This window comes from Linepithema humile, chromosome 6, assembly GCF_040581485.1.
Source record: "Linepithema humile isolate Giens D197 chromosome 6, Lhum_UNIL_v1.0, whole genome shotgun sequence".
Lineage (NCBI taxonomy): Eukaryota > Metazoa > Arthropoda > Insecta > Hymenoptera > Formicidae > Linepithema > Linepithema humile.
In genome coordinates, this window is record NC_090133.1 from 28682588 (window position 1) to 28707909 (window position 25322).

The 25322-nt window shown below is 41.9% G+C and overlaps 1 protein-coding gene and 1 long non-coding RNA gene across 4 annotated transcripts in view; one reads left to right on the top strand and one right to left on the bottom strand.

Moving 5' to 3' along the window:
* Window positions 1-57: 57 nt before the first annotated feature.
* The window catches only part of LOC105671183 (enolase-phosphatase E1-like), a 51392-nt gene continuing 26127 nt past the window's right edge, over window positions 58-25322 (bottom strand). The window contains exons 3-7 of the mRNA XM_067356770.1: window positions 10443-10504; window positions 10213-10336; window positions 8930-9086; window positions 5777-6497; window positions 58-5557 (exon numbers count right to left, since the gene is read on the bottom strand). Coding sequence (XP_067212871.1) covers window positions 1550-5557; window positions 5777-6497; window positions 8930-9086; window positions 10213-10336; window positions 10443-10504 — 5072 coding nt within the window. The 3' untranslated portion in view covers window positions 58-1549. The remainder of the gene's footprint in view (window positions 5558-5776; window positions 6498-8929; window positions 9087-10212; window positions 10337-10442; window positions 10505-25322) is intronic.
* Window positions 6320-25322, top strand: part of LOC137000402 (uncharacterized) — a 38809-nt gene continuing 19806 nt past the window's right edge. For 2 of the 3 annotated variants that reach the window (XR_010890661.1, XR_010890663.1), the window contains exons 1-3: window positions 6320-6456; window positions 7053-7125; window positions 7322-7710. This is a non-coding gene — a long non-coding RNA (uncharacterized lncRNA). Of the gene's footprint in view, window positions 6457-7052; window positions 7126-7244; window positions 7711-25322 lie in introns of all 3 variants that reach the window. The other variant, XR_010890662.1, reaches the window with a different exon arrangement.

A 25322-nucleotide genomic window follows, 5' to 3' on the forward strand; every position in this document is an offset into this window, starting at 1 on the left:
ATTTTTAATATATGCAGGGAAGGGAGACAAGGCTTTTTAAAAGATGATCAAATGCGATTTATGCGTACAGAATATACAATTATTATTGACACAGTACAATCGCTTAAAAAATATAGTAGCTATAATTTCGGATGTACGTCGTTGAAATGCGCGTGCACGCGCAATATATATATACACACACACGTGAGAATTATTAACGAGTTACACGTTCACTTAGCGGCACGTATGACTTTCTTAGATTCTACATGAATCGCTAGATGCGGTCTGCAGTAAGTTCGTAAAAAATATACATCTATATGCGTTTAGCTGCGGCTGACTCAAAGGTGCACTCGTTTCGCTCGTAATTCAAGCGCGCTAATCAACGATGAGAAGTTAAGAGCGAAAGATAACGCCGACGAAATGAGTATTATTCGAATACACGAGACGAACTGTGCAAACCGTAAGCCGTAATTTTCCCTTCCTCGGCTTTCTCCGTAACACTAAATCTTGCGCGCATGTGAATTCGAGACATCTACATTTTACGAGCTACGTTCGTACTTACAAGATGTTTGAGCAATGATGTTTCTTCAGATTGCGCTTTCGTGTGGAAAACTAGTCGGACGAGATAATCGTCTACGCCTGCGACATTCAATTCACGCGTACGCTTCATTAATCGTCTCGTTCAATTGTCATTTGATTAATTGTCGTTTATATAGGTACAGGATATAATTAAAATTATTTCAATACAAAATAAATTTAATAAAATACTTTATCAAAAGCATTTTATGAATGCTACTCTTTTTTTTTTAGATATTTTCTAATTAAAGGTATTTTTACATACTTTATCCGTGTATCGCTGGTCGGAGAGAGGCGCGTATATTTTATCAAAAATATATTCGACTTTATTTCGATCGAGTAAAATTATTCTTTTATTTATCTGATCGAAAAGGCGACTGCGTGTGTGTGTGTGTGTGTGTGCTTTTCGGATGCATATTGCGCTACGAGCAGAGTGCTAGGAGTAATCGTTGCGTAGGGTCGTCTCTTCGGCGATATATCCGGCAACGTTCGCAAGAGTCACACGTTTTCTAATTAATCGCGAGGAATGATCGCAGGAATGTGAAAATCGCTTTACGAACGCGCGACTGTCGTCGCTTAGTGTCTCTCGCGCCTCACGAGAATAACGTAGGAACCGATTCTTCGCTTCTAAACTTAACTAACTAGGCGATTCTTTCACGAAACCGCGCACCGGACGCGTTTCCTCGTCTGTCTCTCCTGATCCGATCGACGATCGCGGGAGGGGGGGGGGTGCAATCGACGAGCCGATCGGACCGCTCATTAACTTTAATAAGTGTGAATCCAGCGCGAGGCGCTATGGCAATGGGCTTAGGAGGAGGCGAGCTCCCTTCCTCTAGATATTCTTACGTATATCGCGCGTTAGAAAAGAGAAAATAATTATAAATACACTAAGGAGGTCCTACAGGATTCACGAATTACCAAAATCAACCCGGAGTCACCGAGGAAACGTGGCTCTCTCTCTCTCTCTCTTTTTCTTTCGCGCGCCGCGCTCTCTTCACCAGACGTTTCGGTTCCGGCATTTCCGGTTGCGCACATCGTGACGGCAGCTCTGTGTCACCTCGTCGAACGCCGTGCCCTCCTCGCACACGAACCGGAAGTCCAGCACCTGTCGCGATGTAAAGCCGGGTGAGCAGTAGTGGAACAAACGGCAGTCCCGAGTGTCGCCGTAAAAGCGATACATCTCTTTTTCCAAACAATTAAAGCTCATGTGCTTTTGTGGAATCGCGGGCTTCCGCTTGCTCGGTCGACGAAATACAGACACCGTCGTTGTCGCGTCGAAAGAATCGGCGACTTCCGCTTCCGGTTGCGCGGTTGTCGACGTTAGGACTCGTGTCGGATTCTCGGATGAGAAAATCGGCGAAGTTTCCGTGACGTCTTGCGGATAAAAAGTTTTCGCGGATTTTAGCTCGGTAATCGTCGTGACTTCCGCTTCTTCAGGCTGTCTCTCGGTGCTCGTCTCGTCGTTCTCGCGCGAGCTTTCGGGCGGTAGCGTCATCGGCGGCAGTGTCGTCGCAATGTCGATTTTTTCCGTCGTTTCCCGACTATCCGGCAACTTCGTCGTCTGCTCGACGGAAGGCGCGAAGGTGGACGATTTGGACAAAGGATAAGGAGTGAAGGTCTCCGTTTCCTTTGGCAGAATTCGCGAATCGACGTCTGTCGAAGAGTTGGCGGGCGAATGCCGCTCCGACGGGCTCGACAGTTGATCTTCCTTGTTCGTGCGATCGTTCTTCGCAGCGGAATCGAGAGACTTGGATTCAGTAGCTTCCAGTTTGCTCTCAAGGGCGTTCTCCTCGCTCCTGCCGGACACCGTTGTCATCGGCGGTGACGTCATTGTCGTTGTCGCGGGTTCTGTCGTCATTTCCGGACTCTCCGTGTTTACTTTCTCCGTCGTACTCGTGCTCGCGGGTTTGCGCGATAGCGAGAGTCTCCTGATCATTGGCTTGGGCGCCAGCTCGCTGTAGGACCTCGGCGGTTTCGCCGGTTTCGGGTTGAGCAGGTTAATGCGTGGTTTGATCACCACCGGAACCGGCGTCGTGGTCGGCGCGACGTAAGCGTAGATTCTTCTGGATTTCGTGGGCTTGAAGAACTTCGGTGACGTGGGCTGACGGAGGGTGGTAGTTGGACGAGGAGTGGTCGTCGTAGTTGTGCTCGTGGTTGTAGTCGTCGTCGCCGTCGTCGCCGCCGTCGTCGTCGTCGTCGTCGTCGTCGTCGTTGGTGTCGATGTCGTTGTCGAAGAAGGCGTGGTCGAGCTCGCGGCTTCTTTGACATTCGCTATTTCCGTAACGTCCTCCGCACGCGTCGTTTCCGCTTCGACGCTGTTATCGATCTGGTGTGCTTCACTATTCTTTTTGTTCGTTTCTTTCGCAGTTGCATTCTTATTCTCTCTTTCAATCTCCTCACTCTTTTCCTCTTTAGAATCGATAGACTTAATCTCCTTGTAATTTTCCGGCTCGTAGTTATCGTCGATGTAGTCGTGCGCGTCGATTATCGGATCGACGGACTGTACCTCGCCGGACTCCGATGATTCCCGCGTCCCTTCGTCGTCCTTGTAATCCGGTCGCGGTAATTCGTCCGTGAATTTTAGGACACCCTCGGTACTGCCCTCAGCCTCCTCCGTCGAATCCGTGACGTCCTCCTGAGACTCGGTGTACTCGTCGGAAGTCGCGTAATCCGTGGACGTCGTAAAATCCTCCGTGCTTCCCGATTCCGTGTAATCCCGCTGGACGCTGGTATTTTCGCCGGATGTCTCCGTTGTGTCCTGATACTCGTTTGGTTCCTCGGAATCCGCTTCCTTGCTGTACTTCACGATCGAACTTTTCTCCTTGTTAGCGCCGGATTTCTCGTTTTCGTCCTCGCGATAGGACGAATCTTCTTCTTGCTCGCTCTCGCGAGAAGTTGTGCTTTCGTAGGAAGAAATCCTGTTCGGAGTCGCCGTCGGGCCCTCCTCGAATCCCTCGTCGTCCGTGCTCGCGTTATATTCTTTCGAAGTTTCGTACTCTTCAGAAGTCTCTTCGATTCCTTCGTCGATTGTGCTTGCGTTGTAGTCTGTCGAGTATTCCTCGGAGTATTCGTCGGAGGATCTGCTGTCTTCGGAGACGTGCGCGACTTCCGTCGAATCTTCCGCGCTTCCTGGATTCTCGGCGAGGCTCGAGTCTTGCACAATAGAGCTCTGCGTCGATTCTGTACTTTGTTCCTTCCCTTCGGATTCCTCTTCAGCACGTTGCTCCAAATTTTTCGTCATTTGATCCTTCGTGATTTGGTGATCGAACGATCGCTCCATTTCCTTATTTTTGCTCTGGCTTTTAGTGTCTTGTAGACTCTTCGAGCCGCGTTGACCGACCGCTCTCGTGTCGATTTCCTTGGAAGTTTCAGATTCCGCTTCTCCGAAAATGTGGCTATCAATCTTTTCCACGGCTTTCGCCTCAAAAGACATAATGGATGGAATCGGAGTAGTAGTAGTAGTAGTAGTAGTACTAGTAGTAGTAGTAGTTGTTGTTGTTGTTGTTGTTGTGCTAGTAGTAGTAGTCGCTTTATCTTCTTTTTGCCGAACTGTTTCCGTCGCTTCGACAGGCTTCGTTCTTTGCTGCTTTCCTCTCGAGGACATTCTGCTTGAGGATCTCGAACGAGAATTCTTTCTCCTCGCGCCGGGCTTTCTCTCTCTCGAATTCCTCGCGCTCTTTCGCGTACTTGTTTCTTCTGAAACTCCAAACTGCCTGTCCTTATTGATTACGGAATTTAATTGCTTTTGTGATGGACTTTTCGTCAAGTGTCCTGCGATTTGGTCGTTGTGTACAATCTTCTCGTTGGTTTTCGTTGCATCGTGCGAGGATTTGGTTTCCTCCTCGAGAATAATCTCGGTGGGAGCATCAGTCTTTGATGTTTCGACGTCAGAATCCGCAGATTTCGTCGAAACATCCTCGGATTCGAGTATTATTTCGTCTTTAAAATCGCTTTGAGATTCGTTCAACTTTCGTTGGATAAATGTTTCAACTTCCAGTTGAGGAGTTGTTTTAGAAATATTCTCGACATTTGACGACGAACGTTCGCGACTTATCTCTTCGTTCTCTTCTTCCTCGTCTTTATCCTCTCCCCCCTCGTCTTCGTCTTCTTCGAGTAAGCTCAAGTGCTTCGAAGCTCTTACGTTTAAATCTTCCAAGGACTCTATTTTTCTTATTTTGTTTTTCGTCAGTTCTGCAGGTTTCACAACGATAATCGTGTCATCCGCCTGGTCGCTCAACAAGCTATCCTGCCAGATAATCTTCTTGATAGCTTCTTCAAGATCATCATTGATCTCAGCATTCGCGCCTTTCTTGTTTATCGCGTCATCCTGATTCTGACGCAATTCGCTCTCTTGAATCGTCTTTAAATCACCATCCTGATGTCTGTCCGCGCCGTAAATGTAAAGGTAGGATCGATCCAGCGATCGTTTCTTTCTCACTTTCTCCGTCGCGATTCGGTGATTCTTGCGAATTTTCGGGACGTCGCGATAGAAAGGATCGAAGGACTCGTCGCCTTCCTTGTAATCATCATAGCTGGCCGGTATGGTCGGCAACGGCAACGTCACTAGTTGCGTAGTATTGAGCGGCCGGCCGGATTCGTCGCTCACGCTGGCCTTCGCCGTAACGATCACCCGCGATTGCGACGGCAGCAGCGGCGACGGATTCTGCACGATCCTCTGGATGTCCGGCGGCGGCAGATTAATAGTGATGTGATGTGGCTTCAACTGCGGCACCGCCACGCCCGGCGACACGTGGATGTGCTGGGTGATGTGACGGGTGACCGATTGCGACGACGACGACGACGACGACGACGACTGCGAGGGCTTCGGCGATGGCCTCGGTGTTGGATAAAACGATCTCATGGTTGTCTCGACGGTGGTCGGCGTCGGCAAAAAGCCACTGGGTATCCTGTGCTGCTGCTGCGACGTCTGACTCGTCTTCGAGACCACCGTTCGAGACGACTGCTGTTGGCTCGGCACTGGAGATATTGTCAGCTTAGACACCTAAAATAGAAGAAAAAAAAAAGAGTGTGAAAAGTGTATTATTAATTCCGAAATTATTTGTATCATAAAAAGCAATCAGTAATAATTATAAAAATTGATGTACTATTTGACTACATTTTTTCGAAATAAATTTTGCTCAATTTGATCGTCATTATTGAATTGTTAATTTCAATTTGGAATTTCTGTTGCAGAAATCGACTGCAAGATCCTTGCGCGCACCTTGCCCTTGTTGGTCGGCTGAATTGCCTCCAGCCTGATGTCCTGCTCGCCGTCGTCGTCGTCGTCGTCGCCATAGTCGGAAGTCTCGCGCGGGTTGTTGCTGTGCACGGTGAAGTGCTCGGTGGTGCTCGCGACGCCGTGATTGTGGAAGATGGGGTTGATCAGGGAGGCCGGGCCCTGATTGGCGTTGCCGCTGAGCAGCGTCTGTATCGTGGGCGACGGCGTGGCGTGGTGGTACAGCGGCGTCACGGTGGACGGTTCGTTGTGGATGATCTGCGGCGGTGGGCCCACCGTCGAGCTGTACCTGATCTGATGGATCTGCGGCGCCGATGACGGCTGCGACGACGGCTGCACGGTCGTCGAGCTGACGATCTGATTGCCGCCCTGATTGCTGAACAGTTGATACGACGTGGCCTGATTGCCGGTGCGCTCGCCATTGTGGAAGATGTACTGGTGATGGTAACCGCCGTTCTTGTCATCGTACAGCGACTTCGACTGGCTCGCGTGGACCTGCGGGAACGGCGGTTGCGGTTGATAGTGCTGCGGGTAGCCGGACGGATGCTGGAACGCGCCGCTCGCAGCCGTGGTGGACGGCTTGTTGGGCCGCGATGTGGTCGTGCTAGTCGTCGAGGTCGTGCTGGGCCGCGCCGAGGTCGTGCGCGACTGATGATCTTCCACCGGTAAGTCTGACAGATCATCCTCGTCGTCGCCGTCGTGCAAGCTGCAAGAATAACGATGGAATGAGAAAATCTCGGGTAAAAGTGGTAATGACGGACGTTGCAACATTGTTCCGCGGTGTCGCAACTCATCGTCGCCCGCGTAACTCTTCCAGGTAGCGCGCATTTGCATCTCTTCCTCCATTATGCTTCGACACAAGTGGTTTACGAAACTGGATACTCTGTGTTACACGAGAAACCACTACGTAATTTATAGAATAAAGTGTTCTGAGATGCGAAGTGGATTTTAATTTTTTTTTACAGCATTTGCGCATCTATAAATTATCGGAGAGGAAATCGTCGCAGACACAGACGGAAACGCTTTGACAGAAGTGGTTTACGAAACTGTTTATTTTATTGCATGTAAAGAATTAGGTTGCGATTTATAGAAAAAAAAAGCGTTCTTGAACTGATTGAATCTTAATCGTCGTCGCGGACAGGCGGAAGCTCGACGCTTCGACAGAAGTGGTTTACGAAACTAAATATTTTGTTATATAAAAAATCACGTTGTAATTTATAAGATAAATTGCTCTGATACTAATCAAGTTTTTTTTTTGCAGATTCCACGCATTCTACGACGTTTTATAAATTATCGGGGGAAAATCGTCGTCGCTAGCGGATGCTCGAGAAAACGTAAGTTCGATGTTTTAAGAAAAGGATACTTCATAAAACTAAATATTTCGTTGTATGTAAATATTGGCTTGTGATTTATATGTGTTTTTCACTACGTTTGGCGTTAAATTATCAAAAAGGAAATTATCAACGTAAGCGGATGCATCGTACAGGCAGAAACTCGACGCATTCTTGAGCACGAGATAACCACTTCCAGGTAACGAGCGTTAATCGCTGAGACGACGCTGACGGATGATAATGACGACGTTGACCGTACAAGGAATAAGATGGCGGACAAGAATAGTTCGCGTCCATAAGCTGAAAAATGACCAGCGGCGTTTACTGGGCGTGAAGCGGTCGAAAGTAGAAGTGGCATCGATGACTAAGCCGCGTCGGCGTCGATAAATTTCAGGTGACAGTTAATCGTTACAATGTTTATCTGCATATGCTTTCTCTTGTGCGCACCGCGAGAGGAGAGGAACAGACTCGGGCATTCCTGGGATACCTGAGCCGCGAGCGAAGGAACGCCACTAAAATATTTATAGATGTCCAGGCGTATGAGCGCCTTTTACAGCCGGCAATTCTGCTGTTCGACTTGCGCTTAAGGTGAGCCACTTACACAAAAATGCATACGTATCGCCAGTCGCGGCGCATACGAATCTGAAATATGTGGCAGTATGCGAGAGCGCGCCGCGATTTTCGTTTTAACGCGATATTACACGATCATACTTCTGGGCGTTGCTGCTTTGGATATTGCATAAATGAGACGAAGCGGAGAAAAAAAATGTGAGTAACGAAATCCAGACGAGAATTTCTGAAATGCGACTTGATATTGCCTCACGTACTGGGTGTCCCGCGACGCTCGCGCGAGCTCGAATGACTCTATTAATGAATAAGAAACCAATTTTTCGAGAGAGGTTTCTTTTCAATAAACTTTAATATTTCATAAGTTTTACATTTAATCGCGTATATTTTGATACTTTAAATTAAATTTATGAGAAAAGGTTCGCTTGGGAATTTGAGACTTACAGCATTGAGGTTTGCATAATTTCTATTGACATTGTCACTATTTATTCCCGCGACATTTTGCGCGAAGGGAAGATAAATTATCAAGCGAAAAACATTCAGCGTGTCTTTGGTCCTTACGACACCCGGAGTGAACGTCCAAGTCTCTAGCTGTATTAGACACCTTGTTTGTGACCTGCGAGGCAATCAGAGTGTGCAACAACTTATTTAATTCGATAGCCAGTTTCTGCTCGCAGCGACACGCGAAACAAAATAAATTAATGACCGGTTTGCTGTTGCCACTGTCGTTAATGAAATTTTCAGAAAGTCATATTGTCATTAACCCTTCGACAGCTCGTGTTCTTTTTCACGTCTTGAAACTATTAAATCTCCTATCGACAGATGTAAGAAAACTGAACTTTGCAAGTATCCTATTAAATATTGGAAAGTAGCAGCGAAATAAAATCACTATGCAGATTGAGAAAAAAGAGGCAGTGAAACAAGATTATGAAACTAAATAACGATTAAACTATGTACAGCGCGCTTATCTCAGGAAGTAATTAAGATTTTTGCATAAATATGTGTTCAACAATGTTATTTTTCACGATAGTTTTGTAATAATCTTATAAATTTATTATACGAGTATAAATGTTTTCTTCTACACATTTAATATATAGCAATTGCTTTATGTTAAACTTTATGTTTGAAAAATATTGGCTTGTTTTGTTTAGAGTTTTGATTGCGCAATTTTTCAAAAAAAAAAAAAATTTAATTTCTAACAACGGGAAAGTATGAAAGGCACGAGTTAATGTCTAATTACCTGAGCGTCACCGCGTTATTGCCATAGAGCTCTAGATTCAAATTGTAGAACCGCTCGCTCTTGCTGCAATCGACCTCGTCGACCCTCTCGCAGACCCTGGTCTCCTGGTCGAAGACGGTCCCGTTTAGACAAAGGAATTTGATGTCCATGATCTCGTCTGAAACCAAGTTTTATGGTGAAGAAAATGGGCATTATTCAGGGATATTCTGGTCTTACGAGACGCGTTCGTCATTACAATCTCAAAATACGTTTATTTTAATTTCATCGATCGAGCTCGCTCGATATTTTTGGCTATTAATTTTGAATCAAGCATTATTTTATTTAACTTAATGAAAAGCAGCGAATGAAAATTACAGAAATGTGTTAAACTTTATTTTCCAAGCTGACTTTAAAACGAGAAATTAATCGCGACTTTTCACGTATTATTGTCGCTTCGCTGAGAATGCAGCGATTTATTTTTGGAAAAAACATTCCTTGCGCGCCTATCTTAAAGATATACTCGTGACCATCTTGAGCTGATCCAGTCCGCAAAGCCTATTTTGCACGAGCGATTATGCAAATGATTTTATATGTCAGGCGTTCACGTACCACGACGAAGGATCGGAGTAGACTATGCGAATCAAGGCTGGGAATCGGCGATTTGTCGAACACGGCGTGATTAGAATTCGAAGCGATAATTAATGGTAGTGCACACCTGTTTAAGGTTGGTGCGTATCGACAATAATTAGATCGTTTCGAAAGGTCCGGTTGAAGGCCCCATCGAGGTTTTGTAATTGATCCGGGAGATCGCTCATGAGCGAGAATGTCACGGTCGTCGAAGAACGTTTATTGACCTAAGCCGAGAGACTGACTTTGATACGTCACGAGGAATCGATCTCCTTGTCGCGCGCGAGCCCGATCTTGAGAATTTAATTTGTTAAATGGAATTCTCTCGGTCACTGCTTTTCCTCTAAAAAAGGAGCACGTGAAATTGCGCAACTTAAAGCATTACGTAATGCCTTGAATTATATAATAAATGTTTCTCCATCAATGAAATTGTTAAAGCTTAGATTTTGATTAGTTTGCGACTTAAGATTATTTTTCTTTATCTTTATTTGCATTGTTGTTATTTTTTACTTTATCGCAATTTATATTTTACGAATTTGTTTGATAAACTTTGCAAAAAAAAATAATTTTTAAAGTCTCTTCTTTAAATTTCTTCTTACAAAACGTGTGATTACGATGTGAATAATTCAAGTTACGTTCGCGTTTTGAGAGATCCCGCCTTTATAATGCAAAATTACCTTTCTGACCGATGGTGCAGACGTGAAACATCTGACAGCCCGCCTCGACGTCCGCGTAGTATCCACCAATCACCTTTCCTTGACACGAGAAATTCGTTTCCGGCAGGTTGTCGAAGTCCAGATACTTGAAAATCAGAAATCGGTCGACTTAGCGGTGAAAAAAATTCCATCGAGAGAAATTTGAGCAAAAGAACGCTTGTTTCCTTCGAGAATTAAGTTTAGTCACTTACGCCAGGTTCCCCCGCGCTGCATAACAAACGGCCATGATGAAAGTTGAGGATCGACACGAAAACTGAAAAGAAAGGGAGAAGTAAAACGTGAGAAAGCGGAAATTGCATTACATATTATATATCTGCAACAACAACAAAAAATCCAAAGAACTCTGCTTTCAGATATTTGTGCTGCTCCCGCGAGCTAAATTACTCCTCTTTTATTTGCCGGCAGAAATAGAAAGAGGAATTTTTTAAATGAAATAACACAGCTCAACTCTCGGAGAGCTAAACGCGTTCTTGAAATTTCGCGAAAAATGCAGCGGCAATCTATTCTTAGTAGCGTATTCTCCTTCAGCTTGACTTTCGCTTGAAGTACGTTCTCTCGCGGTATTTCCCGTGGAAACATTTAAGTCGTGCGCGTGAACCGCGTCCAATCCGTGTAATACGTGTATCGACACACGTCGCTCGGATAACAGAAGCTTATTTTTTTTTTCTTTATCGAACAAAAAAAAATTCGCTTGCGCCGCCGACATCTCGTTCGGCGCAGCCGTAATTTACGGGGGTAATTTATACGGTTGCGCAATCTCGGGCCCGTGGTCCCCCTGTTGCACCAGTCGCGGTTATAATTATGTACAACTATCGTCAACACACACACGCACGCGCGCGCACCGACGATAGGTTAATGCACCGAAATGCTCCGGAAATTCGAGTTTGTCAGTCCGATCCGCTACCGTAATATTTATAACATAATTACACGTGGAACGTAATCCCGCTATGTAAATGAAACGTTACGCAAGTGCGATTAGATTGAATTAAAAAATTACGTTAAATCTGAATAATTAAATCAATATTAACTCCGTGAACTCAAATTTAACGAAAAATTAAAGAAACAATGCCGATTGGAACCGAATACGAGAACTGAATCAAGATTTCGCCGAAGAGCAAAATATTGTGTACTTTTAAAATACACGTTGCATTATCGTACGCGTGATTATAATAGAATGATTTCTTTTTGTTTCGCCAAATTAAAGGGGCCTCGTAAAAAATAGGAAGATACAATGAGCAATGAGATACTAGAGTAGGCAACTTTCACCACACTTATCTAACACGTGCCAGACAGGTGTTAATTGTTACCTTCAGATTTAATTATATTCGTCGCACTGCCTCTGTCTTGCAGTGCATTACTCGCTAATAACTCTTTTAATATTCACATTGCAAGATCCATATTTTTTTGTCGATGAAGATTTATGTAATGCGCTTGTAATTGATTTATGGCGTAATGATTTATTGATAGTCTCGATGCATTAAATAAAAAAAAATTTTTACTTTCCTCGCTTGTACATATGCGCAATAATGCTTCAGTTAAAAAATTGTATAAATTTTATACCAACAATAATTAAATTAAATGTTTAATGTATTTAATTATTGAAATAATATTGAAAATATAAGTAACATTACAAGTAGATCTTTGTAATATAAAAAGGGTTTATAAATTTAATGATTTTTCTTAAAATAATATTTATTGTAAAATAATGATATTTTGTGACATTGATCTTTTTTTGTTACTTTTTACAATGTTGTGATTCATTAGTCTCTTAACTGTGTCTTTAACAAAGTGCTTCTAGCACTTTCATCCAATTCACAATTTGACCATGAAACGCTATCTCGCACAGTCTCACGGTCTGCCGATCGGGCTCTCTCAGAGACAATGCGATCGCGGTCGTTTCTTTAAAACGAGTCGGGATTATTGCTACTTATGCGGATTACAAGCGATTTTAATTCCGAAATGTGTACAAAGACGGCCTTTCACCAATGAAGTGGCGTTTGCGGTACCCGCGCGCGCGCGTAAAATATATTCCGCTCTGCTCTAACGCGAGATTGTAAAACGTTCGATATCTCCCGATATACAATTACATAATTTGCGAATAAAAAGATACGCGGGAAAGAGAGAATATTGAAATGATGATGTAAGCGAAACAAAAACAACGGCATACCGTAGGTACATTCGCTACGATGTTTCGTCGATTATTTTTTTACATATGCTGACCTTTCGTTTCGATGATGCCTGGTATGCGACGTCATGTGACGTTAGTTTCCATCAGTTTCACCATGGCCAACGTCGTTAATAACACCGCAAAGCTTTCTCGAAGTGAAAGAATATTTATTCTCGTCGATTTCGTTTAAATCGGCTAGAAAAATCTAACCACAGATACTCTAAATATAACTCTACCCGCTTTTGCAACTGTATTTTGTCTATAATTAATCGTTTGATATTTTCTACTTACTTTATTGCAGTAAACACTTTTTGCAATAATGAAGATAAATAAGATTGTTCTGCTGCAAAATTCTTATTCTTATTACGAAGATAATTCAACAAATTTTTGCAAAATTGTTATTCAAAAATAAGTATTTAATATAAAAATTCAAGTAACAACTTATTTTTCTACTTTCTATTAATTTCTTTAATAGCAACGCCTTTTATTTTTGAGTCGCAAACCTTTTGACTCGTCCTTATAATTATGCGGTGAAAAATTTGTACTCTAAGTTCATAAACTGCTTGTGAACTTGAGCAGTAGTAATAAGCGGCGCGAAAATTGAATGCATGTTGCAAAAAAAAAAAGATAAAATACGTCTGTGATTGGGGAGGCTAAAAGCGGTACAGATCAATTCGCGTAAATGCGTCTCATGTGTCAGCAGGTAAAAAGGGAAAGGAGGAAGAAATGGAGAACGCAGTCGCGGCACACGTCAGGAGATTCCGTGATAGAAACCGAAATTTCATAAATAATTCCTCGGGCATACCGTGCTCGGCCGACTGTGACGAAGTTCCTTGAAACTCCTTGGCGCGTTCCCTTGTGACTTTACTCTAACCGTGATAGCCCCGTCGGTCAGCCGCCCATGAACGTCTGCTTTCATTGATCGCGCACAACTCGGTATTTCATTGTTGCTGCTGCACGAAGAGATCGCGATTTTCTTATTTTATTCCGCACTACGCTTGCCATTCAAATAATTTGAAAGTTTCGAGTCCCAATCATTACAAATGTGGTTTCGTAATTCTGCTGGCGCTTTGTAAATGTAATGGAATTGTTGTTGCCGAGAAATGAGCAACGTATCAATGCTGAATTAAAAATTTTATTTTATGATAATAATTTGCAAAAGAAAAAGAAAGGTTAATGTTTTTCAACATCTTAAAATTAAAAGATATCTAATTACAGATAAAATATATAAATATTTTATACCTGAGAGTATTTAAGATTGACGTTTTACGCGTGAGAAAGTATTTAAAATAGACTTGACTTTAAAAATCGAGATACAAAAGTAAAAAAATAATTTATTATAATTTAAGTAGGCAATAGAATATTTAGTGTCATATCATCTCCATAAGTGTGGAATTTACGGTTTAATTATACATATTTTCACGCGAAGAAATATTGCAACGATGTATTTATTCCAATTTTATCTTTTATTTTTGTTATATTAACACGCTCGTTAATCATTGTCATAATTTTTTTCTGATATCCCACCGTAATGTAGGTATGTAATGTACACACATAACATCGCATCGGTACGATGTAACGGCCGCGCCGATGGCTGAAGCACGTGGTTGCATTAGCCTGACGCATGGTAATAATCCAATCCGGCTTTCGTTTATCGTAAATTTCGCTTAATGGCATGCGAGAAGAGATTCTGCGAGAGATGCCAAATAGATACCATCGTCGTGCAAACGCACTGTACATATGCGTAAAAAGTTCTAGCATACAGGATGTTCCAAAACTCATGGGTGTTTCTTTAACATGACAGATTTTCTGACCAACTTGAAGTCGATTTTCATTAGCAAGAAAGCTCGTTTTTCAAAATATATATTTTTCTAATTAACTTTAAATAAAATTTTATCAAAGTAAAGTTGATTTGAAATTGGAGTAAGGAATATAGTTCTATTATTTGTCTCTCCAAAATTTGTGAAAACCCCTTTTTTTTACAATTATTTATAATTGGTACTTCAATATTTGCTGAAGAAAGAATCGAAATTTCAAACTGTTCAAAGAATCTGTCATTAAAACATCCGCGAGTTTTAGGACATACTGTACAGCGTGTATTTTTTTTTCACGTCGCGTCACAAGTATGCACCGCTGCGTAAAAGCATCACCAAGGAAGAAGAAGCGCCCGCCGGAGTGATATAACCCTTTAGCGCGTAATACCTGTGTGAATCTCGTGACATTTAGATCTTAGGCCAGCTTAGACCGATCCGTTGCTCGTCTTCGCGCGCGCGCGCGCGCGAGTCGACTCCTGACAGTCTACGATTTCGTCCGATAAATTATCTCCAGATCGCGTTTACGCTAGCTCTCTACACGCCCGCAGCATCCCGCACTATCTCAATGAGTGGACCATTTCACAAGCGCATGTCGCACGTCATATAGACGACGTGAAAGCGTTGTCGGTCCTCCCACTCGACGAAGAACGATGCCTTTCCTCCCGCATGCGGCGAGATGTTATCAATCTTTATGACGCCTTATTATCGAGCAATCTGGGATTCATATATAACTGAGTGATTTGTTAATTAAACGAGATAGCGATCGTTGGGCTGCCTCGGAGACAAATGCTTGTTGCAAAAGTACAACGCGGAATTAGATGCCAGATGGTATCTTTTTTTCATTATAAAGACACTTAAAAATTTCAAAAATATCTGTAGCAATTGATAATCAACTCAATTTTTATTTTCTTATAAAAAAAACTCGTTTATTTATTATTTTTGCGTAAAAACTAAAAGAAATATTTATATCACACGAAAAATAGTTGCGTAAATTTGTCGGACTGGTTATAGATATATCTTTATCATCGTTCTCGCGATGTGTGCGTGGAGATTGCGCTGGAAAAAAAGCATCCAGCCATAGGTTAGTTCGAGAACAACTTAATTGATATCGGCCGCCGCGGGTCCGCGAGGAAAGATCGAAAGTAAGCGCGCTCGGATCGAACCGCTCGAAACGAACCGCGTATTGATCGAGTATTGAGAAACGATTCCGCACGATCGGAGCGGACCAATGAGCGTAAGGAGAGTACGCTTTTGTCGGCGTCGGCGTGCCGATAATAATCGCGATAAATGGCGATTATGCGCTCCCGGGTCGCTCCCGCGCGGCTAATTAACGGTTAATCAATCGACGATTGCTCGCGAATCCGCGGCGCGACGCAAGATTCGTTGCGCCCGAGGCTTTTCCGCAACCCCGTCGCGCGGCGCGCGGTAATTAATTCCGCTCTTGCTCGCGCGCGTTCCCTTTTCTTCGGCGAATATTAATTGCGCCAACATGGGAATAAATCGCGGATGCGCGGATGAGCGTCGTCGGTGGGATGTTGGCCAATCGGCCTCGCGCACGCTGCTTTATAGACCGTTCCCGCAAATGTTAATTGAAGTTACCTAAAGTTGAGTCGACGTTACTCTCCATTCCTGCGCGACTTTGTGTTTGGAAAGAGATGAGGAAAAGCATTTCAACTTTAACATTTGTGCGAACAGATAGATAAATCAAAGAGATAACGGCTGTTGTCAAAAGAAAGAATTTTTTCTTTCTATTAAGATTTATACTAACGCAGGATAGTTTTTTTGAAACTTTTGTTCCTTTTACATATTTTTCATCAAATATCGCATTTGATATTTATTTTCCACATCTTTTATTCATAATATTTCATGAATATTTGAATTTCATAATTGACAATTACGCTATCGCCCGGACAAACGCACGCGTTTGCGATCCCGATCTCTCTTTCTCTTCTTCTCGAACGAAGAGACGTCTCGAATCCCGATTATCGCAACCCGGCCGTTACCACCATTACCGTGATATTACCGTTACAGTAGCGTCACTCCGACGGCGTTGCTCCATCGGGCACAGGAGTGCATTGCTCAATCGCCTCCGGCGGCTCATCTCGAGGAACCCAGTTTTCCTCCTCGCGATCTCTCGAGCGAGCCGTGTACTGTTTACGCTCCCGCGCGCGGAACCGTTCTTTACGTCGATTACTGTGATCATACGAAAGAAAATCAAATTATTACCGGCACGTCGACCGGCAAATACGGCCAATTATGCGAGGACTACTCTGTCATCCCGTTTTTACTCACGACTGCGATATTACCGTAATTTTCGGCATTATCCACGATGCGATTAAAACGCCCGGCACGTAACACGCGTCAACACCGGCTGATGTTGCTTCGTTAATCAGTACTTTGCTGCAATTGAATTTAAAAGCGAGCACGCAACATTTTCTTTAAAGTATTTATTGGTAGCTCCGTTCATTAAAATACTTTTATTTGTATCTTTTATATTAATTTAAACATAAAAAAATCTGTTTTCTATTTTCTCGAGCTTACTGATTCGAAATTATTTATATTAATTAATATATAATTTTATAAACCGACTTGAAAAAATAGTGAATAGATTTTTTTAAAGCTCGGTTAACTTAAGTTCATTAAAAAAATCTTTTAATTACTGCAATTTCGATGACTAATTAATGTAATTATATTGCGAGAAATATAATTTTCTCGTGATCAAAATTATCAAGTTACGTCAGAGAGCTAACTATCTATTTATCCGTTTTAACTTGTTCTTCTTCTCACTAATCGCGGAAACACGATGCGCACAAGTCCTTTGTGTGTGCGTCTCACCACCTTGAGGATGCCACGGACGAGGAAGCTATAGGTCCCCCCGCGATTTTATTACAGCCCGAAAGGGCACCGCCGGTGTATTGCAAAATCGCGTAAGAAGAGCACCTTTCACCTTCCGCGAGCACACATAGATCGCCTTTACGTCGATATGTCCGCGATTACCAGCGGTGCCACAGTAATTTATGCTAATCAGTCCGGACGATGTGTATAAACGCACAAAAACAGATGTTTCTCCGAGTGCACGGCGGAGAACTCGCGATTATCGACCTATGCATTCTAAGCTGTGTTAATTAAACGCCGATTAAGCAGAATTTATCGTAACGAAATTTACAACGCGCGCATATATATTGGACTTTAATTCGATAGAATCTTACTTTGCCAAGCAATGTTAAAATTTTGAGAGTCGGAAGAATATGGCCATCAATGAGATCTTTTAATATCACTTCAATTCTCAGTCGGAATGTTATTAAATATTTTATGTAATAACGTTTATAAAATGTTACAGTTTTTTTACTTCGTTACTTTTTATACACAAGTCATCTGCATATATTTGATTAACGAAACATATTTTTATATAATGAGCAACTGATGCAATTTCGTTACGTTTGATCTCATTGATCGTGCGCATGTTACGATATTACGTCAATTCCGCTACATCGAACCGTGCGATGAGCATAATCCATTAGAGAAAGTGTTCTGAAAAAACTGATCCGGGAAATCGGCCGATTGCAACGCGGATGCTGCTTGAATAATTGCTACTGTAGCAGCTTGTACCGCGGATGAACGATCTTCTTCCTGAAAACGATTAGCACTCGAGATACATACATGACTGCAAAATGTTTCAGAGAGAGAGAGCAAGAGAGAGATAAGAATATGACCATTCATTCTTACAATTAGTATAATAGTATTTCATTTTAATCTAATTAAATAAAAAAAGGGTAAAGAAGAAGGTAGCGAATTTTGCAATATCGTTAAAAGCCTGCACGAAGGAAGTCTCTCGTATCCGGAAGCTGTTGAAATTTGAAATCACCGCGAAGGCGTCCTAGACGAAATCGTTTATCCAATTAAGATGTTAATGAAGACTGTCGAAGATTGCGCCATTTCCGCATGAGTTACTCGCTGACTGCCCTCTCTCTTGTACGCGAACAAAGTAGACAAGATATGCATCGGTGCGAATTATTTGTTTCAAAGGAGCAACAATATCTTACAAGATTCTTCTAATAATAACAAATAGTAAACATAAAATATATTTAAAAATACATATATTAGTGATCAAAAATGTTAGGGTATCAATTTCAAAATCAGTGATTAATTTATTTGTTTAATTATGTAATTATGTCTGTGAAATAATTGTTTAAATTATTTCCTGTTCAAAAGAAAAAAAAGTTGAAATTTACTTGTTTGAATCAGGCCAAATTTTTAAATAATTTCTTAAATTTATTTACAAAGGACATTGCATGAAAGAGATACGAAAGTTACACGAAAAATAAATACGAAAAGAATGGAAGAAGATCAATGAGAACGAAAGTGAAGGTGAGCAAAGCACCGACGAAGTGTACCGTTACAAAACCGAGACGTGATAGTAAAAGGATGAGAAGGTCGCAGATCGGTTCACTTTCTAATTGTCATAATACCCTGAAATAGCATTGGAAAGAGTACGTGGCTAGCAGGTAGAAGACTACTTGTTTCTTTTTCAAAATAGAGGAAGTTGTAATAAAGGTCGCACGCTTTAAAAGAGATCATAACGTAACAAGACATTGTAAGATTGAAGATACACGTAAAGTGTATTTCACAGAGTTTCTAAAACATAACCTTTGTTTAATTTTAGGAACTTTATGAATTTAATATTGATCCTTTTAAATATCGGCAAAAGTTGTTATAAATCGAGATGATAAAAATAATATAATTTGGATGCTTAAGAATTATTTTTTTAAATTCGTGTATTTGTAATAAATTATATGAATTTTTTTCATAAAGTTTAAATTTTACCTGCGCATTACTTATACACATATCTTCGAGTTATTTCCATCAAGTTTCCATTCCGCGATTTTCTATGAAAGAACCTCGTACGTGCGGTAAAAGTTTGCCTGTCGCATCTTAAGGAATTTCCAGGCATTTCTATGGACACGTCATCGCGTTGCATCGCGTTGCAGCCGCCTAATGTAGCGAGGAAATGTAGCGCGGAGGAAGAAAGGCGGAGGAGGAAGATCAGGTATACAGTTAGTTCTTTGGCGGGATGAACGAGGACGGCATTTAAGGTCGAAGGAGGAGAGAATAGCTTTTGCGCAATTGCACGCTTATAAACTTATACCTACCGCTCGATCGTAGGCGGGAGGTCGCGTCCGATTGAAAGGTAATAATTAAGTTCCGCGAGATGACGAAGTAGGATTGCGCGTCGCATTGATACACATTTTGCGCTTTTCGTCAATATAATATAAAAGTCAGCAGAGGAACGAACAAAGAAGCGAGCAATCACATACGAAAGGTAGGAATTTAAATTGTTATGTCGTCACTTTTGTTCGGACGCACTCAAAATTCCTCGCGATCGTTCTCGATAAAATACACAGCCTCTAAACATATCATGTATATATCACTAATTTTTTTCTTGTCAATCAATCATTGCTAGAACCAATAAATACTATGTCTAGCTCGAAAAAATCTTGTGTGTGTTCACAAAGTAGTTCTACTGAGAACGTATGTTTAACTTAGCGCGATAAAATCGTTTCGTCATACGAAGACAGGACGAATGGCGATAAGGTTGTGTTATTAAGTCGGACAACGTATGATTGAAACTGTTGAAACAGTTCCTCGTGCAGATAAAGTATTAATGCGATCTGATACTTTTCATAGAAATAAATATTTGTATGAAAATTGAGATGTTTAAAGATAAAAGATGATGAATGTGATCGCTGAGACATAAACGAGCGCCAAGAGAAATTTGTTGAAAAGCTGGCGATCGAAAGACAGTCGATGTGTGATTTTTAAAAAAGATTCGACGTATCAGACCAAACAAAGTTAAAACATGACTCATACTTGCAGCGCGATAATGTAACAATTATCGTAAAGTAGTTTCTGACTCGGAAAAGCTCCATTAGTTTTCTCAATCACTAGGCTTGTTATTTATTGGTTATTTGTGTTCCCAAAAATAAAATCTCGCTGCTATTTAAATACCATTCTCGGAACAATAATATATCAGTTACAGAGAATCTCGTAATCTACATTTTACAGAATCGAGAAATGAACTAAAACTAGAAAGAATGTTAAAGTACAAATTATATTAGATTAAATTAAATTAAATTCTTTTTTCAAAATAAATTTTGATCTTTCACAAATGCGATCGCAAAACTTTTGGAGCACTATGTATTTTCTGAATATATTCACAATAACTTACATTATAAATAGCTGAAAAAAATATGAGAGTGACAATAGTTGAATAATTTTCGCCGTAACCTTTGACCGTGTAATTGCAACGCGTAAAAAACAGAAATGCCATTCCCCGACGAATGGATAATACAATTATCTTCCTCGTAATGTCAAGGATCAATTATTTGCAAGGCGAACGTTAAAATGCAACATAATAAGTTGTACCGTTGCTCGCGGACGTATCGCGGATTTACGGCAACGTCGTATATTCGCAAGTCCACCATTAGTACTCGACCTTGGATCTCGGTAGCGAGACGTTCATTCATCTTGTCACGTTCTCGTAAAGCGTAGTATGCTAATAGAAATAAAAGACAAACAGTAAGATGTATTTTTCTAGCAATTGTAATCTTATGCAAACTGTTTACAAAAGCATTTTTAAAACTCGGTTTAATAGTTAATCAAGATCAATCAAAAATTGTTCGTTGATTCTCAATTTCACAATTTTTTTTAATGCATTTTTATTCTCACAATTGAGAGTATTGAAAACCCAATCAAAACAAGATTTTCTAAAGTTAACATAATATTCTGTTAAGTGCTACTTCAGAGAAGTGCTCTTTCGGCTTAGAGTGCGCCGAATAAAAAGCTATTGGCGGCAAAGGAAACGCCAAAGTAGAAACGAGTTCTTTGACGGATCTGCGTGTGTATCAGCTTCTGGTATTAAAAAAAAATCAATTTGTACAGTTAAAAGAAGAGAGGGGGAGAGATGGGTCAAGCATGAAAAGGAAAACGATAGGTCGCGGTCCAATCGGTTACTTAAATATTTATGAAGACGTTCTCCATTCGGAGAGACGTGAGCCTAAACAGCACCACCCAAATTCTTGTTCTTTGTGAACTTTCTCCAATATCCCTCATCTCCATTTACTTTTCTCCTTCGTTCGTTATAATCGCAGCAAATTAAAGCGGTGTTTAAAAACACGTTAAGCTTTCTCTCTATCGAGGTATTTTACAAAATTTTCTCCGAACGAAAATTCGATAAATGTAAAATGCATTTTTGAACGTGAGTATTTTTAGAAAAATTCTAGACGTTAAAAAAGACGTGAACGAGAAAAAAGAGTTTGTTCTCCCTCGCGTTCTTCTTTCTGCGAGATATTGTCTTCTATAAATAAGATCTCGTTAGCATAATTATGCGTCCGGGCAATCAAATTGGAATGCTCCTTGAACGGAGTAGCAAACGGTCGCGGTGTTGATTTAGGTCAAATGACGTTTAGCAAGAACGAGATGACACGCGCACCGTGAAAGAGCGTTTAAAGCGCGCTACGATAAAATTCAAAAAGTAATAAACAAGTCGTAAAGTTGTAAAAGTTTATTTTCACTGTTGTATTATATTAAATTATTAAATTTACAATTAAGTTTTATTATGATGAAAAATAATAAAATATTAAAAAATTAGGAACATGGAAAAAGTTAATCTTTGCACGCTAAATCATGTAATGACATTACAATGTGCTTACACACCTAGTCATATTTTCGCGTCAAACAGCTATCACGACTTAGCACGATATATTCCGACAGTCAATACCGCGCGCTCCGCCGAGATCTAGATACGTAAAGATAATTAGCTCTCAAACTGCCACAGAGAGTAATCTATCTTTCACGCTTATAGCTGCAGATACGTACGTACCTTCGCTATTTCTTACTCGATAATCCACCGCGACCAAGGCGCGCGACTTCCGGCTCGATTTTGCGGCGGGAAATTATATTATGGCGACAGAGAGCTTGCGCGCGCGCGCGCGCGCGAAAATGCACGCCGTCGGATTTTTGCCCGCCTCTCCGTATAATCATCATTAGAATTCCACGGAGTTATTTAGTCTTTGAAAAAGAAACAAATTAAAACGGAGAACCGCGAGTGTTTACGATAAGCATTCTCGCCAGCGGCTAAATCGACACCTGCGATAATGATAATTACAGGGAGAAAAATGAAGGCGGACCGCGGAGTGGATGAATTATCCGCCGTTTTCAACCGTCGGCGCGAATATTGACGCTTTCTCGAGCGCTCCGCGCGATGCAACCCGGCGCTCGGCGGCTCTTGCGTAAATCGAGACGTAACAATTCGCGATCCGCCACGGGGCGACGGCGATATTGTCGCGCCGATATTGAAAAGGAAGAGAAAAATGGAAAAGGAAAGAAATGCGCCGCGTTGCATGGGGATACACATGTTGCATATCGCCCGATTGCACTCGTGCGAATCCTGCGTAACACTTTCTAGAGCCGCCGATACCGCCCAGGAACGTTATACCTGTCGCGCGAGACGCTGGAATAAATAGAACCCGAGTGTGTACTGAATCGAAGTGTCCTGCACGTTTGTATCATCGACGTGTCGTTTCCGGTTTATTTCTTGCGCGCGCGCGAGGCAAAACCGTCTCTCGATTCCTTGACGTGACAATTTACTTACGAGCTGAGCAAATCGAATTATTCGCCCAACTTTTCCACTAACTCGAAAGAAACAAACAGACGATAGAGCTGTTCCGAGTTTTTCTGTGGCTTTAGTTCGCAATGCGTCTCGAGCAGCAGCTTTATTCTGCAACACACGCCGATTCGAGATCTCTGATCGCGTGAAACGAAGGAAACTCAGGCGCTCTTAGATCGCAGGCATACGCGTATCACGTACGAACGAGTGTGCAATGCGAGAATGAAGTCATTGCTATTCGAGGCCCGCCACGGGAAACGGAAGTCCTCCATTATCCCCGAGACAGTATGCCCAGACCGCGGAACACATTCTGGCTCGAAATGCCGAAACGCCGCTACCGTCGTCGAACACGAACAGTTTGTTTTCGGATTTCCGGATTCCATCTGGAAATCGCAGCAAACGAATTTTCGGTACAAAAACACCGCGATCTAACTCGCCGACTAAACACTCGACGTTTTTTCTGATTGATAATTGAATAAAGCGACACGAAAGCAATTTAAATTTCTTATATCTCTTTTGGTTTTTAAAGGCATCTTTTGTTTCGCTTTCGAATAAAGCAATTAATATCAATCATAATTAACATATTGCAGTATAATAAGATGTAATTACAATATAAATGCGCACACAGAGTTTCCATTAATTGCGCTTAAATTCCATGCTGCAAAATCTTTTCTAATTTCTGCCAATCATTTATCACACTAGCCATTAACATGAAATAACATAAAAAGAGCGTTTCTTTTCGCTGCTTGCTGTCTCTTCTTCCTCGTCTCGGTTGACAAAATTAATGACGTTCAACTGTTGATCTGTTGCACTTCGCTCGGCGAAGGTAGCGGTGATTAATATATGTAATGCCAACTTTTCTGCGCAGCAAGCTGCGCGCGTGTATTCACAACGACGGAAGGCGTCCCATTCAACGACGCGGCGAGATGAATGAGTTGAAGATGCTCTTTCTCTCGTGCGAGGAAGAATTCATTCATCGCACGACGCGTCGCTCCCGGATAAACAATTGCGCGTTCGTCCGCCGCGAAAACGCATCGATTCCGTATGCAAATGCGCTACGCGCCTCAACGCGATGATTAATGTCCGTCTGATGAGGAAAAATTATCCGATTATTTACGCCTCAAGCTGTATTATTGCGCGACTTGCACGGAATCTCGGAAGTTGTAGATCGCGGCATGAATAATATCATTAGACATAATTATTCAGCGAGCGATTCTTGTGATTCTTGTGTGTTCTTCAAATCTTAACTTCGAAATTAATCAGAAAAATATTGGGAAAGGGAATATTAGAATATTAAAAGTGTTATAGCGCTTATCGCGGCCATTGCGCTAACCGGTTCACGAAAAATGTCGCGAATATCTGCCGCGCGTGTTACATGTGCAGTGCGATATATCGACACGCGTGTGAAAGTCGCGCGACGACTGTCGGACCTCGGACATACGCTTCGATTTGCTTTAATTACGGAGAAGCTGGTCGTGACAGTTTATCGCACGGGAGGAAGTGGATTATTATAACGAACAGCTCTCCCCGCGCGCGGGCACTCCCTGTCGACGGAATGTCCTTCGTGTCGCGTCTGTGTCATTGTTCCTCGCGCCGTTTCTTAATCGCGCACGTTCGTTTCTTCGACCATCGTACGGTGAAACGGTATGCGCGTTACAAAGAACCGCTCATTAAAAATTATTGGATCGCGAATCAATCATGAGAGAAAATTAAGGCAGAAAAAAATTGTTTAAATCAATTATTTCACGTCGTGCATCTTATTATTCATTTTTCTATTATTATTCTTAATTGTTAATTGTTTGTTTCATTGCTCGACATGAATAGCGCGTATAATAGCGCTTTTCAACATGAGTCCACAGATACTGTTGCCTTCAATTTTAATTAGATATTTTACGATAGGTATTAAACGTGAAAGTTTCGCTCCTTCTTTTTCGTATGTTAATCAGTAAAAGAGCGAGATTTACGGCGAAGTAGGATCTATTATAAGGGAATACGGTAATTTAGATCCGCGAAAGGTTAACGCGCCTTTTATGGAAGCGGTTCGTTCCGCAGGAACGAACGTACGTATATATCGGCGTACACACGTGGCCGCTATACGCACGTGTAATAATGCAATTTTCATTGTAATCTGCATTTTTCTTCCTCGTAATTCTCGCGTTACGCATGCGAATTCGCGTATTCCCGCGAGCGGCGCGGCAAGTCACTTTACAAAGAAGAACCTGTTCATTAATCATCGTGCGCAAACAGTTCTCAGGAAATAGCGTAGAAATGATACATTTGCCGGTGGCGATGGTGGAAATTTTCTTGACATTTCTGCCGGAAAACGCAAGCCGCGCGGTGAAAATGCGGCGAAAGGCAGCGCGAACATCACGTGGGCGTTTTTCATTAATTTTTATTTTTTAATTACATGCTAACTGACAGTCTT